General features: G+C 50.3%; 1 protein-coding gene across 1 annotated transcript; it reads left to right on the forward strand.

The window, feature by feature from the left end:
• The first annotated feature begins 554 nt into the window (after positions 1–554).
• On the forward strand, positions 555–3,061 carry LOC137504846 (repetin-like). The gene is made up of 4 exons (XM_068233437.1): positions 555–767; positions 877–1,580; positions 1,687–2,587; positions 2,630–3,061. The coding sequence occupies exons 1-4, from the start codon at positions 555–557 to the stop codon at positions 3,059–3,061; spliced, it is 2,250 nt and encodes a 749-aa protein (XP_068089538.1).
• Positions 3,062–16,853: the final 13,792 nt, after the last annotated feature.

Below are 16,853 nucleotides of genomic sequence, written 5' to 3' on the forward strand. Positions count from 1 at the left end.
CATTCCCCTCAGTAATGCCGGACCGTACATTCCCTTCAGGAGAGCCGGACCCCACATTCCCCTCAGTAATGCCGGACTGTACATTCCCCTCAGGAGAGCCGGACCCCACATTCCCCTCAGTAATGCCGGACTGTACATTCCCCTCAGGAGAGCCGGACCCCACATTCCCCTCAGTAATGCCGGACTGTACATTCCCCTCAGGAGAGCCGGACCCCACATTCCCCTCAGTAATGCCGGACTGTACATTCCCCTCAGGAGAGCCGGACCCCACATTCCCCTCAGGAGAGCCGGATCGCACATTCCCCTCAGGAGGGCCAGACCCCACATTCCCCTCAGGAGAGCCCAACCCCACGTTCCCCTCAGGAGATCCGGATCGCACATTCCCCTCAGGAGAGCCGGATCGCACATTCCCCTCAGGAGTACCGGACCGCACATTCCCCTCAGGAGTACCAGACCGCACATTCCCCTCAGGAGTACCAGACCGCACATTCCCCTCAGGAGTACCAGACCGCACATTCCCCTCAGGAGAGCCAGACCCCACATTCCCCTCAGTAATGCCGGACTGTACATTCCCCTCAGGAGAGCCGGATCGCACATTCCCCTCAGGAGGGCCGGACCGTACATTCCCCTCAGGAGTACTGGACCGCACATTCCCCTCAGGAGAGCCAGACCCCACATTCCCCTCAGTAATGCCGGACTGTACATTCCCCTCAGGAGAGCCGGATCGCACATTCCCCTCAGGAGGGCCAGACCCCACATTCCCCTCAGTAATGCCGGACTGTACATTCCCCTCAGGAGAGCCGGATCGCACATTCCCCTCAGGAGGGCCAGACCCCACATTCCCCTCAGTAATGCCGGACTGTACATTCCCCTCAGGAGAGCCGGACTGCACGCTCCCCTCAGGAGGGCCGAACCCCACGTTCCCCTCAGGAGATCCGAATCGCATATTCCCCTCAGGAGAGCCGGATCGCACATTCCCCTCAGGAGTACCGGACCGCACATTCCCCTCAGGAGTACCAGACCGCACATTCCCCTCAGGAGAGCCGGACCGCACATGCCCCTCAGGAGAGCCGGATCGCACATTCCCCTCAGGAGAGCCGGACCGCACATTCCCCTCAGGAGAGCCGGACCGCACATTCCCCTCAGGAGTACCAGACCGCACATTCCCCTCAGGAGAGCCGGATCGCACATTCCCCTCAGGAGTACCAGACCGCACATTCCCCTCAGGAGGGCCGGACCCCACATTCCCCTCAGGAGGGCCGGACCCCACATTCCCCTCAGGAGTACCGGACCGCACATTCCCCTCAGGAGGGCCGGACCCCACATTCCCCTCAGGAGTACCGGACCGCACATTCCCCTCAGGAGGGCCGGACCGTACATTCCCCTCAGGAGAGCCGATCCCCACGTTCCCCTCAGGAGATCCAGATCGCACATTCCCCTCAGGAGAGCCGGATCGCACATTCCCCTCAGGAGTACCGGACCGCACATTCCCCTCAGGAGGGCCGGACCCCACATTCCCCTCAGGAGGGCCGGACCCCACATTCCCCTCAGGAGTACCGGACCGCACTTTCCCCTCAGGAGTAATGGACCGCACATTCCCCTCAGGAGAGCCAGACCCCACATTCCTCTCAAGAGAGCCGGACCCCACATTCCCCTAAGGAGTTCCAGACTGTACATTCCCCTCAGGAGTACCGGACCCACATTCCCTTCAGGAGTACCGGACCCACATTCCCCTCAGGAGAGCCAGACCGCACTTTCCCCTCAGGAGGGCCGGACTGCACTTTCCCCTCAGGAGAACCGGACCGCACATTTCCCTCAGGAGAGACGGAACGCACTTTCCCCTCAGGAGGGCCGGACCCCACATTCCCCTCAGGAGTACCGGACCACACATTCCCCTCAGGAGAGCCAGACCGCACATTCCCTTCAGGAGGGCCAGACCACACATTCCCCTCAGGAAAGCCAGACCGCACATTCCCCTCAGGAGAACCGGACCGCACATTTCCCTCAGGAGAGACGGAACGCACTTTCCCCTCAGGAGAGCCGGACCCCACATTCCCCTCAGAAGTACCGGACCACACATTCCCCTCAGGAGTGCCAGACTGTACATTCCCCTCAGGAGAGCCGGACCGTACTTTCCCCTCAGGAGGGCCGGACCACACATTCCCCTCAGGAGTACCGGACCCCACATTCCCCTCAGGAGTACTGGACTGCACATTCCCCTCAGGAGAGCCAGACCCCACATTCCCCTCAGGAGAGCCGGACCGCACATTCCCCTCAGGAATACCGGACTGCACATTCCCCTCAGGAGAGCCAGACCCCACATTCCCCTCAGGAGAGCCGGACCGTACATTCCCCTCAGGAGTACCGGACCGCACATTCCCCTCAGGAGTACCGGACTGCACATTCCCCTCAGGAGAGCCGGACCCCACATTCCCCTCAGGAGTACCGGACTGCACATTCCCCTCAGGAGAGCCAGACCCCACATTCCCCTCAGGAGTACCGGACCGCACATTCCCCTCAGGAGTACCGGACCGCACATGCCCCTCAGGAGAGCCGGACCCCACATTCCCCTCAGGAGAGCCGGACCGTACATTCCCCTCAGGAGTAGCGGACCGCACATTCCCCTCAGGAGAGCTGGACCCCAAATTCCCCTCAGGAGAGCCGGACCACACATTCCCCTCAGGAGTACCGTACCGCACATTCCCCTCAGGAGGCCCGGACTGCACTTTCCCCTCAGGAGGGCCGGACTGTACATTCCTCTCAGGAGAACCGGACCGCACATTCCGCTCAGGAGAGCCAGACCGTAAATTCACCTCTGGAGGGCCAGACAGCACATTCCCCTAAGGAGAGCCGGACTGCACGCTCCCCTCAGGAGGGCCGGACCGCACATTCCCCTCAGAAGAACTGGACCGCACATTCCCTTCAGGAGAGCCGGACCCCACATTCCCCTCATGAGTATCGGACCGCACATTCCATTCAGGAGTACCGGACCCCACATTCCCCTCAGGAGTATCGGACCGCACATTCCAGTCAGGAGAGCCGGACCGTACATTCCTCTTAGGAGGGCCGGACCTCACATTCCCCTCAGGAAGCTCAGACCGCACTTTCCCCTCAGCTAATGGGAACCCATTTTTTTTTTTTAAAAAGTCAGATACTCACCTAAGGAGAGGGAGGCTCTGGGTCCCATAGAGTACTCCCTCTCATCTCTCGGTGCCCGCTGCTGTCCTGGTCCCCCGTAGCGGTATTCGACCGTTTCGGTCAAATACCGCTGTCTCCCGGCCGAAGGGAGGCTTCGGAAATGCTTTGGGAGCCCGAGTGCTCCCAAAGACGGGCCGCTCTACACTGCGCACGCGCGCACCCTCTATGACGCACTCGCGTGTGCACCGCCTGTCTTTGGGAGGACTCCCGAAGACTTCCGAAGTCCCCGCGGTTGCGGATGCGAACGGGGGAGACAGCGCAGCACGGAGGGCACCGGGAGAGGAGAGGGAAGGCTCATTAGGACCGAGCCTTCCCTCTCCTTAGGTGAGTATTTGCCTTTTTTTTTTTAATATGCGGTTACATTAGCTTTAAGTCACGCCCCTGCTGCTGCCACACCCCTGATCATGCCCCTATCACACCCCGTAGTCACGCATACCATAAAGATTTCTTTAAAAAAATATGTTGTATTGAAACCACACTGGTCCTTTCTATCCTGCTTCATTTTCCTTTATATGAACATTTGAAAATAAGAAATATATCAATTTAAAACTAAGATGGGAATAAAGTTTAGAGGCAATTAAACAAATTTTTCAGTAGAGAAATACATATATTTACAAAGAAAGAGGGACAAAGTCCTGAAAGAGGGACAAATGAGGAGGAAAGAGGGACAGGGCTCCCAAAGAGGGACTGTCCCTTCAAATGAGAGACAGTTGGGAGCTATGTTTTAGCAACTGTTCAGGGTCCCTTTAAGAGCGGGGAAAGCACAGCTCTGTTTAGGGAGGACGATTCAAATTACCAGCAAAACTTATTTTTTAATGACCCAGAAACACAACTATCAGGGCAGCAGGTTAATGTGTTAAGTAGATAAGTACTTCATGCAAAATTAATCTAATTTTTATAGGTTATTTATAATGCAGACGCGGTGGGAGGAGAGGTCACGGCGAGATGGCGGTAAGTGGATGTAATGATCGTGCGGGAGCCGCTATAATGGAGTAAGCTCTACTCTAAGTGCAGCGAGCGCACCATGTCACATTCCACAGTTATTTACTCAGAATGACCTCAGTCCATTGTGGCCAGACGGACGACCGCAGGAAGGAGGCATGCGGTCTGTAAGTGCATCAGCAAGCAAATAATAAGAGCGCAGGACTCTAAGAGACAAAAAAAAAACAAAACACAGATTAAACAACTCAGGCTTCCGAGGAGGAAACAAAGAGGCATTGACAAGAGACGGATACCGTAAGTCAGGAGTTAGTGGCTCATTTTATATACTTGAAGCGGAACTCTGAAGAGGCTCTTTAACCACTTAAAGAGGAACTGTAACGACAAAACGGCCCCTGGGGGGTACTCACCTCGGGTGGGGGAAGCCTCAGGATCCTAATGAGGCTTCCCACGCCGTCCTCCGTCCCTCAGGGGTCTCGCTGTAGCCCTCCGTACAGCCATATTTACCTTCCTGGCTCCTGCGCAGGCGCTCTGATGGCTGTCGGCGCCGAAGTAGGCGGAAATACCCGATCGCCGTCGGGTCTGCTCTACTGCGCAGGCGCAAGTTTCCGGCGCCTGCGCAGTAGAGCGGACCCGACGGAGATCGGGTATTTCCGTCTATTTCCGTGCCGAAAGTCGCCACAGCGCCCCCGCTGGAGCCAGCAAAGGTAAATATTGAAGCTACAGTCGGCTCTGTCGCCGGCTGTTCGGAGGGCTGCAGCGAGACCCCCGTGGGACAGAGGACGGCGTGGGAAGCCTCATTAGGATCCGGAGGCTTCCCCCACCCGAGGTGAGTACCCCCCAGGGGAGGTTTTTGTTGTTACAGAGTCTCTTTAAGCCCTCGGTCGTTTTCACTTTATGCATCCTAGCAATGTTTACCTCCCATTCATTAGCCTATAACTTTATCACTACTTATCACAATGAACTGCTCTATATCTTGTTTTTTCCGCCACCAATTAGGCTTTCTTTGGGTGGTACATTTTGCTAAGAGCTACCTTACTGTAAATGCATTTTAACAGTAAAAATAAGAAAAAAAAACTGAAAAAATCATTATTTCTCAGTTTTCGGCCATTATAGTTTTAAAATAATGCATGTCTCCATAATTAAAACCCACGTATTGTATTTGCCCATTTGTCCCAGTTATTTCACCATTTAAATTATGTCCCTATCACAATGTATGGCGACAATATTTTATTTGGAAATAAAAGAGCATTTTTTCCGTTTTGCATCCATCACTATTTACAAGCTTATAAAAAAAAAAAAAATCATCTTTACATAGATATTTAAAAAGTTTAGACCCTTAGGTAAATACAGTAGCGTTCCTACAATAGGGCGCAGGGGGGCGTGGCGCACCGGGTGACAGCCAGCCAGGGGGGTGTCGCCACGACCCCCCATTGCAACAGTGCAGGAGGGGAAGAGCAGCGCTGGAAGGAGGGGTGACAGGGATAGCGGCGGGGAGGGGGGAAAGATCCCCCCCCTCCCTCACCTGGGTCCCCTCCTTCCGCCTCTCTTCCCCTCCAAATGACAGCGGGCATTGCGGACAACTTACAGGCAGGGCGGGCGGGCAGAGACTACTCACTTTACTTCTGCGTTCCAGCAGCTGGAACGCTGGGTCGCCGTCACGTGCCTCTTCTCCGCCTCCAATGCGTGTCACAGCATTGGAGGCGGAGAAGAGGCACGTGACGGCGACGGAGCGCTCCAGCTGCTGGAACGCAGAAGTAAAGTAAGTAGTCTCTGCCCGCCCGCCCTGCCTGTAAGTTGCCCGCAATGCCCGCTGTCATTTGGAGGGGGAGAGAGGCAGAAGGAGGGGACCCAGGTGAGGGAGGGGGGGAATCTTTTCCCCCCTCCCCGCCGCTGCCCCCACTGCCCCTCCTTCTAGCGCTGCTTCACCCCTCCCGGAGCAGCTATACAGGGGCAACTAAACTAGCTATACTGGGGGCAACTAAACTAGCTATACTGGGGGCAACTAAACTAGCTATACTGGGGGCATCTATACTAGCTATACTGGTGGCATCTATACTAGCTATAGTGGGGGCAGCTATACTGGGGGCAGCTATACTAGCTATACTGGGGCAACTATACTGGGGGCATCTATACTAGCTATACTGGGGCAACTAAACTAGCTATACTGGGGGCAACTAAACTAGCTATACTGGGGGCAACTAAACTAGCTATACTGGGGGCATCTATACTAGCTATACTGGTGGCATCTATACTAGCTATAGTGGGGGCAGCTATACTGGGGGCAGCTATACTGGGGGCAACTATACTAGCTATACTGGGGCAACTATACTGGGGGCATCTATACTAGCTATACTGGGGCAACTATACTGGGGGCAGCTATACTGGGGCAACTAAACTAGCTATACTGGGGGCAACTAAACTAGCTATACTGGGGGCAACTAAACTAGCTATACTGGGGGCATCTATACTAGCTATACTGGTGGCATCTATACTAGCTATAGTGGGGGCAGCTATACTAGCTATACTGGGGGCAGCTATACTGGGGGCAACTATACTAGCTATACTGGGGCAACTATACTGGGGGCAGCTATACTGGGGGCAACTATACTAGCTATACTGGGGCAACTATACTGGGGGCAGCTATACTGGGGCAACTAAACTAGCTATACTGGGGCAACTAAACTAGCTATACTGGGGGCAACTAAACTAGCTATACTGGGGGCAACTAAACTAGCTATACTGGGGACATCTATACTAGCTATACTGGTGGCATCTATACTAGCTATAGTGGCGGCAGCTATACTAGCTATACTGGGGGCAGCTATACTGGGGGCAACTATACTAGCTATACTGGGGCAACCAAACTGGGGGCATCTATACTAGCTATACTGGGGCAACTATACTGGCGGCAGCTATACTGGGGCAACTAAACTAGCTATACTGGGGGCAACTAAACTAGCTATACTGGGGGCAACTAAACTAGCTATACTGGGGGCATCTATACTAGCTATACTGGTGGCATCTATACTAGCTATAGTGGGGGCAGCTATACTAGCTATACTGGGGGCAACTATACTAGCTATACTGGGGCAACTATACTGGGGGCAGCTATACTGGGGCAACTATACTAGCTATACTGGGGGCATCTATACTAGCTATACTGGGGCAACTATACTGGGGGCAGCTATACTGGGGCAACTATACTAGCTATACTGGGGGCATCTATACTAGCTATAGTGGGGGCAGCTATACTAGCTATACTGGGGGCAACTATACTAGCTATAGTGGGGGCAACTATACTGGGGGCATCTATACTAGCTATACTGGGGCAACTATACTGGGGGCAACTAAACTAGCTATACTGGGGGCATCTATACTAGCTATACTGGGGCAACTATACTGGGGGCAGCTATACTGGGGCAACTATACTAGCTATACTGGGGGCATCTATACTAGCTATAGTGGGGGCAGCTATACTAGCTATACTGGGGGCAACTATACTAGCTATAGTGGGGGCAACTATACTGGGGGCATCTATACTAGCTATACTGGGGCAACTATACTGGGGGCAACTAAACTAGCTATACTGGTGCAACTATACTAACTATACTGGTGCAACTATACTACCTATACTGGGGCAACTATACTAGCTATACTGGGGGCAACTATACTAGCTATACTGCGGGCAACTATACTAGCTATACTGGTGGCATCTATACTAGCTATAGTGGGGGCAGCTATACTAGCTATACTGGGGGCAACTATACTAGCTATACTGGGGCAACTATACTGGGGGCAGCTATACTGGGGCAACTATACTAGCTATACTGGGGGCATCTATACTAGCTATACTGGGGCAACTATATTGGGGGCAGCTATACTGGGGCAACTATACTAGCTATACTGGGGGCATCTATACTAGCTATAGTGGGGGCAGCTATACTAGCTATACTGGGGGCAACTATACTAGCTATAGTGGGGGCAACTATACTAGGGGCATCTATACTAGCTATACTGGGGCAACTATACTGGGGGCAACTAAACTAGCTATACTGGGGGCATCTATACTAGCTATACTGGGGCAACTATACTGGGGGCAGCTATACTGGGGCAACTATACTAGCTATACTGGGGGCATCTATACTAGCTATAGTGGGGGCAGCTATACTAGCTATACTGGGGGCAACTATACTAGCTATAGTGGGGGCAACTATACTGGGGGCATCTATACTAGCTATACTGGGGCAACTATACTGGGGGCAACTAAACTAGCTATACTGGTGCAACTATACTAACTATACTGGTGCAACTATACTACCTATACTGGGGCAACTATACTAGCTATACTGGGGGCAACTATACTAGCTATACTGCGGGCAACTATACTAGCTATACTGGGGCAACTATACTAGCTATACTGGGGCAGCTCTGGGGGCAGCTATACTAGCTATACTGGGGCAACTATACTAGCTATACTGGGGGCAGCTATACTGGGGCAACTATACTAGCTATACTGGGGCAGCTCTGGGGGCAGCTATACTAGCTATACTGGGGCAACTATACTAGCTATACTGGGGGCAACTGTACTAGCTATACTGGGGGCAACTATACTAGCTAATACTTTAAATTACAGTTAGCTCCGCCCTCATCCGGTCATGACCACGCCCAAATTTGCCGGTTGTGGCCACGCCCTTTTTTAAAGGGGGGGTGTCTTTTAATACCCAGCACCGGGTGCCAAAAGCCCTAGGTACGCCACTGGGTAAATATTTGTGTTTTTTTATTGTAATGTTTTTTTTTTATTATTAAACATTTGATATGGGTATTTTTGGGAGGGTGGGATGTAAATAGTGTTTGATTTGGGGAAATATATGTGTATTTTAATTTTTTTTACTTTTAGATGTAGTTTTACATTTGAGTTTTTTTTACATGACGTCACTCTAAGTGTACAATGTACGCTTAGAGGGACATAGGAGTCAGAGAAAGCGAAGCTTCCGAGAGCAGCTGTCGCTTTTTCTGCAGGGGAGAGGAATCAGTGATCGGGCACCATGGCCCGATTCATTGATTCCTGGGCTAACAATCCGCGGCCTGGGAGCATGGGCGCGATCAGCCGCAGGAGCGCGCGGGAGCGCACATGTCCTCCTTGACGTAGAACTACGTCAAGGAGGACAAAGTGGTTAAAGCAGACCTGAGCTCAGAACTTCCTCTCTGCTCTAAAAGGTAAGCAACAACATAATAACCTTTAAAGAAAAACATTTTTTTGTTAAAGCGAACACAAATCCTGCAATAAATCTGAAGTATGTCTATTTCCTGCTTTCATGGAAGCAGACAGAGTTAACATCCTGTGTTTACAAATTAGCTGCTCTGCCAGCTGACAGATCAAATTCCAGTGGTTAGTCACAGATGAGGGGGAATTAGATAAGCTACACTCTCTTAATACATACAGGGTGTATTTCTCTGTTTTCCTTCTGTCCTGTGCAAGAGTTCAGGTCCACTGTAGAATGCATGGTGCAATGGATGATATGCCAACCATGAAATAGTAACCACATGACTGCACCTGCACAGGGCCGGATTTGTACTTTATACTGCCCAAGGCCCATTATCCCTAGCGGCCCCGGTCTGACAGCATTGTAAACACCCTCACCCCCCCCCCCCCCCCAAAAAAAAGGCAGGGATTTTAATGTAGGCTCCACTGATGACAGTTAGTGACATGATGGCAGGGATAAGATTGTAAAATTCTTGGTGCCTGGCACATTTGGTGAGTGACAGGCAGCTCAATGGTTGCTGTAAGTCCCTTCGCTGCCCCTTCATCCCCTGATTGCCAGATCTGGCTGTTTGTAGCAGCCCACTGCTATGTGTGTAGCAGGACAAATGTTCGGCAGGCTAACTGCTACTGCCACCCTGCTGCCCACAGCCCTCCCGTTGCTTTTCTGGTGCCCTAGGCCATGGCCTTTGTGGCCTTGCCTGAAATCCGGCCATGCACCTGCATAAGGATGGTCAAAAATGACGATTTACAATTCCAGCGTAATTCCGCTTCTCAAAAAATGTCTTTCCGATTTATTTCCTGTGTATTTTAACCGGATCTGGACCGACGCAGTTGAAATCCTGCTTGTGGCTGCGCTGTGTGGATCTGACAGGACTAGGGTGGCCACTTGAAGAACCCCAAAAAGGAGGACATCACACCCTGAAAAGGAGGACATCGTACCGAGGACAGTGGCGCACAATAGTCCACATGGTGGAGGGCCGGGCGACCACAAAATGCAATCAGATTGGCAGCAGATTTCCCCACAAATGCTATGAGATTGGCAGCACATTTCCCCACAAATGTTATGAGATTGGCAGCACATTTCCCCACAAATGCTATGAGATTGGCAGCAGATTTCCCCACAAATGCTATGAGATTGGCAGCACATTTCCCCACAAATGCTATGAGATTGGCAGCACATTTCCCCACAAATGCTATGAGATTGGCAGCACATTTCCCCACAAATGTTATGAGATTGGCAGCACATTTCCCCACAAATGCTATGAGATTGGCAGCGCATTTCCCCACAAATGTTATGAGATTGGCAGCACATTTCCCCACAAATGCTATGAGATTGGCAGCACATTTCCCCACAAATGCTATGAGATTGGCAGCACATTTCCCCACAAATGCAATCTTATTGGCAGCACATTTCCTCACAAATGCAATGAGATTGGCAGCATATTTCCCCTCAACTGAGACATACCTGACGTTTCCGGAATGTCGCCTAGGCTGCCGCTTGGCGCTCTGCCTTGGTGCCCCGCCCCCGAGTGAGTCGCTCCAGGACTCGAGCCGCTCTATGACTCATGGACTATGAGTCCCTCCATGAGCCGTGAGCAGCCGAGCCAGAAGAGCCGATGCTTAAAGTGAACCTTAAAGAGACTCTGAAGAGAGAATAAATCTCGCTTCAGAGCTCATAAATAGCAGGGGCACGTGTGCCCCTGCTAAACCGCCGCTATAGCGCGGCTTAACGGGGGTCCCTTCACCCCCAAAACGACCACTGCGACACTTGGTCGTAGATTTGGTCGTGATTTATTGCTTCCTGGAGGCAGGGCTAACGGCTGCAGCCCTGCCTCCAGTCGCGTCTGTCAGCGGCGCATCGCCGCCTCTCCCCCGCCCCTCTCAGTGAAGGAAGACTGAGAGGGGCGGGGGAGAGGCGGAGATACGCGCTGACAGACGCGCGTGGGGCAGGGCTGCGGCGGCTAGCCCTGCCCCAACCAGGAAGTGCTCCCCGGGTGTATCGAGGGGGATTTGGGGGTGAAGGGACCTCCGTTAAGCCGCGCTATAGCAGCGTTTTAGCAGGGGCACACGTGCCCCTGCTATTTATGAGGTCTGAAGTGAGATTTATTCTCGCTTCAGACTCTCTTTAAGTCTATTAAAAAAAATGAGATTTCTGCTGGAAGGTTTCCAAATCAAGGTCCGTTAACCTCAGGTGCTCCCCTCGTGGGAGATAGCCACTTTGCTGTATCATACATGTACAACTGTTTGATCTGTTCTATTGTTGTATAAAACCTATAAAATCAATAAAAATATTGAAACCCAAAAAAATGAGATTTACTCACCTGGGGCTTTCCTCAGCCCCCTGCAGCTGATCGGTGCCCTCGCAGCCCCGCTCCGATGCTCCAGGACACGCCAGCGAACACTTCCGGTTCGGCCGTCACCGGCCGACAGGCATGGGAACGCGAGCGATTCTTCGCGTTCCCAGCCATAATATCGCCCCCTATGCTGCTATTGCAGCATAGAGGGACCTGCGGTGGGGTCAGATCGGCGTGATCGATGGGAGGGGTGGATTATTGTGGCAATTCGGTAAGCGCTGCTCTACAGTAACAGCAGTCTCTGGTCCTTAAAGCTACTCAGAGATTACTTAAGATAATAGATTTATACATACTTGGGGCTTCCTCCATTCCCATAGATCGCTCCCAGGACGCCATCCTCAGCCTTCTGGATCGCCGGTACCTGGTCTTGTAACTTCAGCCAGTCAGGTCCAGTCGACGCAAGCGCAGTGCGCTCCCTCCAGTGTGCATGGGAGTCACTATGCATGCGTAAAACTGGCCGCGACTGGCCAAAGTAACGAGACCCGGTACCGGTGATCCAGAAGGCTGAGGATGGCGGCGTGGGAGCGATCCATGCGGATGGGGCTAGAGGAAGCCCCAGGTATGTATAAATCTATTTTCTTAATTCATCTCTGAGTCTCTTTAAGGAAGCAGAGACTGCTGATACAGAAGTAGTTACAAAACTCCATACAGATTCCTGGTGATCCACTGCTGTGAGTGGATGATGATGCTGCCTGTAGCAACTGCCTGTTGGATACAGTCAATACAAAATGGAGAGAAAACAAAAACTGGCACTAAATGCGGAAGGGATGGATCCCAGGTCACAATGCTTTCCTTTTCAGTGACAAATGGTATTCACAACAGTCAGGTGTTGCTATGGGTACCCTGGTGGCCCCCACTTTTTCAAATCTTTTCCTGTGGCGCTGGGAGAGTGAGGTGATTCTTTCTGAAAACAATCCCTTCAAGACATTAATAGGCCACTGGTATCGCTATGTGGACGATGTCTTTCTCACGTGGAAGGGGACAGAAAAACAATTCGCAGCATTTCTGGAATCCTTGAACTCCAATAGGTTCAATATGCAATTCACAGGCGTATTGGGTGGCAACCGCTTGGAGTTTTTGGACCTAGAGATGTACATAGAGGAGGGCCGCCTCCTCACCAGGGGCCACAGGAAATCGACTGCCACTAATGCTGTGCTGCTGAGCACCAGTTAACATCCGGCCCACACCATTAAATCCATCCCCTACAGTCAGTTTGTACGCCTTAAAAGAAACAACTCTAAACGTTGTGATTTTCTGAAACAGAGTCAAGAATTGGCTGTGAGGCTGACTAGTAGGGGATATGATCTTAATAATGTCAATTTGGCCTTTAATTAAGCGGAATCCCTAGAAAGGAACGATCTGATCCTTGAAAAGAGCAGGAGACAAACAGATAGGAGAACTCAACAGAAATCAAAGGATGAACAAAGGTTCACTTGTGTTTTTGATTATTCCCCCATGGCAGAACATATCAAGAGTGTTGTGTACAAACATTGGCATATCTTACGTAACGACCCCCACCTATCTGAGTTGGCCACTGTTAGGCCACTCATTTCCTTCAGGAGGGCTCGAACCATAGGCGATGCCATTACCAACAGTGAATTTAGAGGACAGCAGAGAGAGTCTAATTGGTTACAGAGGGCATTACCCATAGGAGATTTTAAGTGTGGAAACTGTACACATTGCCATCAGTTTGTGCCGGGACGCAGCATCCAGGTGGGTGGTCAAAATTGCAAATCAAGGAATTTATTTACTGCCGCACCAAATTCATCGTTTATTGTATCATCTGCAAGTGTGGTAGCTTCTATATTGGCCAGACGACCCGAATGCTGTGTACCCGGTTTCAGGAACACTGCAACTCAGTAAAAACTGGGGTGGGAGCCGGTAGATTAATTAGACACGTTAGGGAGCAGCATAATGGGAACACCAATTGCCTTAAGTTTATGGGTATCTTGACCGTAGAGGTCCCACATAGAGGGGGCAACCGGGAACAAAAATTGCTACAACAGGAAGCAAGGATAATCTCTATCACGGATGCCTGTGGCCCCCTAGGTCTAGATAGTGTAATGGTTAAGGGCTCTGCCTCTGACACAGGAGACCTGGGTTCAAATCTCGGCTCTGCCTGTTCAGTAAGCCAGCACCTATTTCAGTAAGGAGTTTCTTGGCAAGTTTTCTTAACACTGCTACTGCCTACTGAGTGCGCTCTAGTGGCTGCCTCGCAAGCGCTTTCAGTCCAACAGGAGAAAGGCGCTATACAAATACTGTTATTTTTTTTATTTTTATTTTTTTAAATGACAGGAACGAGCTCCATTGTTTTCTTAATAAATATGATTAGAATCCACATGCATTGATGTTATCAATTGTCCTAGTGAGCTTAGACCACTTCTTTCAATCACTGATGTTTTAATTTACTTTTCTTGTCTTACTATTGCAATTAATATTAAGTATATGATTGTATTTAGGTGGCCAAATGATCCGCTGATTTGCAGCTGCTGCCCTCAACCACTGGCGACAGAAACCCAATGAAAACAATCCTTTGTGGTCAGTGTAGCTGGGAGACCCGCTGTGACGTAACAGAGGTAGGAGGGGAGTATGTGCGCCTGTGTAGGGAGACAGCGGCAGAATACCATGGTAACGTGACGAGCAGGCGTACTAATGCCTGCCTGGCGTACAGTAAGACGCAATAGGCCAGTGGACACCGCCCTCCAATGACGTTCATCTACCACGATTGGATGATAGAGCGGGGAGACCTGCGGCTCGCCGATTGGGCTAGAGCTATCCACGTGTCTGGAGTAGGAGGTGGGCGGGTTCGCCGCCCTGCGCTGCATGCGTTCCAAGCTGGTTGCGACATGATGGTAAGCGTGATGGCTACTGTATTTAAACTTGTCTGTTTCATATGTGCATTGTCTCTGATGAAGCAAGGTTAATCCTTGCGAAACAGCTGTCAGACAACTTTCCTCCCCCCACTGCTGTAACTATTGTGTCGACCCGGTCACAATAAAGGGTTTTTTATGCAGCAGTGCCATTCTTTCTCTTCAATCGACTTGCCTGTTGGATACAGAGCTACACTTCCCATGATGCCTAGCAGTGACGCTTATTTATTATATACCCAGCTGACAACACTGAATCCTGATGTTAGTTAGGCTGTGTTCACATCTAAAATGGAAATCTCAAGCGTTTTGCAATTTTGTGGGTGATTTTTTTCCCCCCCTCCCAGCATTTACCAGCGTGCTACGATTTTGAGTACAGCGCATTTCAAAGCGCTTTTGCAGAGCAAATCGTTTTTTTTAATTCCCTGACGCAAGTCAGGAAGTGAACTCTTTGACCCGGAAAATAATAAATACAATGTATTTATTCTTAAAAGCGCAAATGCAATTGCTGCACAAAGGGATTTTGTGAGCATTTTGCGTTTTTCCTATACCTTCCATTGTAGCAAAATTGCCCTAAAAATGGTACATGCAGCACTTTGCTCAGCGGAAAGCTGACAAAACGCTCAGATATGAACTATCCCATAAGGATTTATTGCACTAGCGATTGATAGGGTGTTTTTCAAAATTGCCAGAGCTAAAAAAAAAAAACGCAAAACACCCTAGGTAAGAAAGAGCCCTTAAAGGAACACTATCGCAAAAAAAAAAAAGAAAATCAAAATATATTCATATAGGATGTTGATTTCTTTTAGAGTAAAAGGCACTATAAATTACATTTCTCCTATGCTGCTATCTCTTACAGTACAAATCTGACAGCTTTTGGACTAGTCCATTTCCTCATGAGGGGATTCTCAGTACTTCTTTTTCCTGGGAGAGTTTTTGTAAACAATAAAGCAAATACTGATAATTCTCCATAAGACGTGGACCGGCCCAAAACCTGACAGATATATCAGATTTTTACTTCCCACTGTGACAGCAACATAGGAGAAAAGTTATTTATAGTGCATTTTACTCTGGCACAAATGTGCATCTTATATGTAAGTATGTATGTTATATTTAAATAAACATTGCATTAGTGGTGGTCCTTTAGGTACTCATACACCAATAGATGACCACCCAATGTAGCTAAAAGATCGATACTTCCCAGATCAGAATATATTTGAGCATTTAATGTAATGCAACGCTATGCGCCATCTACTGCTGCTACCACCCCTCCCACCTTCCAACCTGATCTTTCCTTACGACTGATGCATAGGGGTTTTGCCTTTTAGGGGCTTGATTCACAAAGCAGTGCTAACCTACTTAGCACGTCTAAAGTCTTTAGACTAGAGTTGGGCCGAACCTCCGATTTTAGGTTCGCAAACCTGGTTCGCGAACTTCCGCGGAAGGTTCGGTTCGCGTTAAAGTTCGCGAACCGCAATAGACTTCAATGGGGATGCGAACTTTGAAAAAAAAAAATAATTATGCTGGCCACAAAAGTGATGGAAAAGATGTTTCAAGGGGTCTAACACCTGGAGGGGGGCATGGCGGAGTGGGATACATGCCAAAAGTCCCGGGGAAAAATCTGGATTTGACGCAAAGCAGCGTTTTAAGGGCAGAAATCACATTGAATGCTAAATGACAGGCCTAAAGTGCTTTCAAACATCTTGCATGTGTATACATCAATCAGGTAGTGTAATTAAGGTACTGCTTCACTGAACAGGTATGCAGTGGTGGGTTCACAGAACAGGTATGCAGTGGTGGGTTCACAGAACAGGTATGCAGTGGTGGGTTCACAGCACAGGTATGCAGTGGTGGGTTCAATGAACAGGTATACAGTGGCGGGTCCACTGAACAGAACAGGTATGCAGTGGCAGGTTCACTGAAGAGGTATGCAGTGGTGGGTTCACAGCACAGGTATGCAGTGGTGGGTTCACTGAACAGGTATGCAGTGGTGGGTTCACAGCACAGGTATGCAGTGGTGGGTTCACAGCACAGGTATGCAGTGGTGGGTTCACAGCACAGGTATGCAGTGGTGGGTTCACAGCACAGGTATGCAGTGGTGGGTTCACAGCACAGGTATGCAGTGGTGGGTTCACAGAACAGGTATGCAGCCAGACAGGAACAAGTTAAGCCTAACTAATCTTTCCCTGAGAGACAGTCTGCAGCAGCTCGCCCTACTCTCACTAACGC

Source organism: Hyperolius riggenbachi, chromosome 4, assembly GCF_040937935.1.
Source record: "Hyperolius riggenbachi isolate aHypRig1 chromosome 4, aHypRig1.pri, whole genome shotgun sequence".
In the NCBI taxonomy this organism is placed as follows: Eukaryota; Metazoa; Chordata; class Amphibia; order Anura; family Hyperoliidae; genus Hyperolius; species Hyperolius riggenbachi.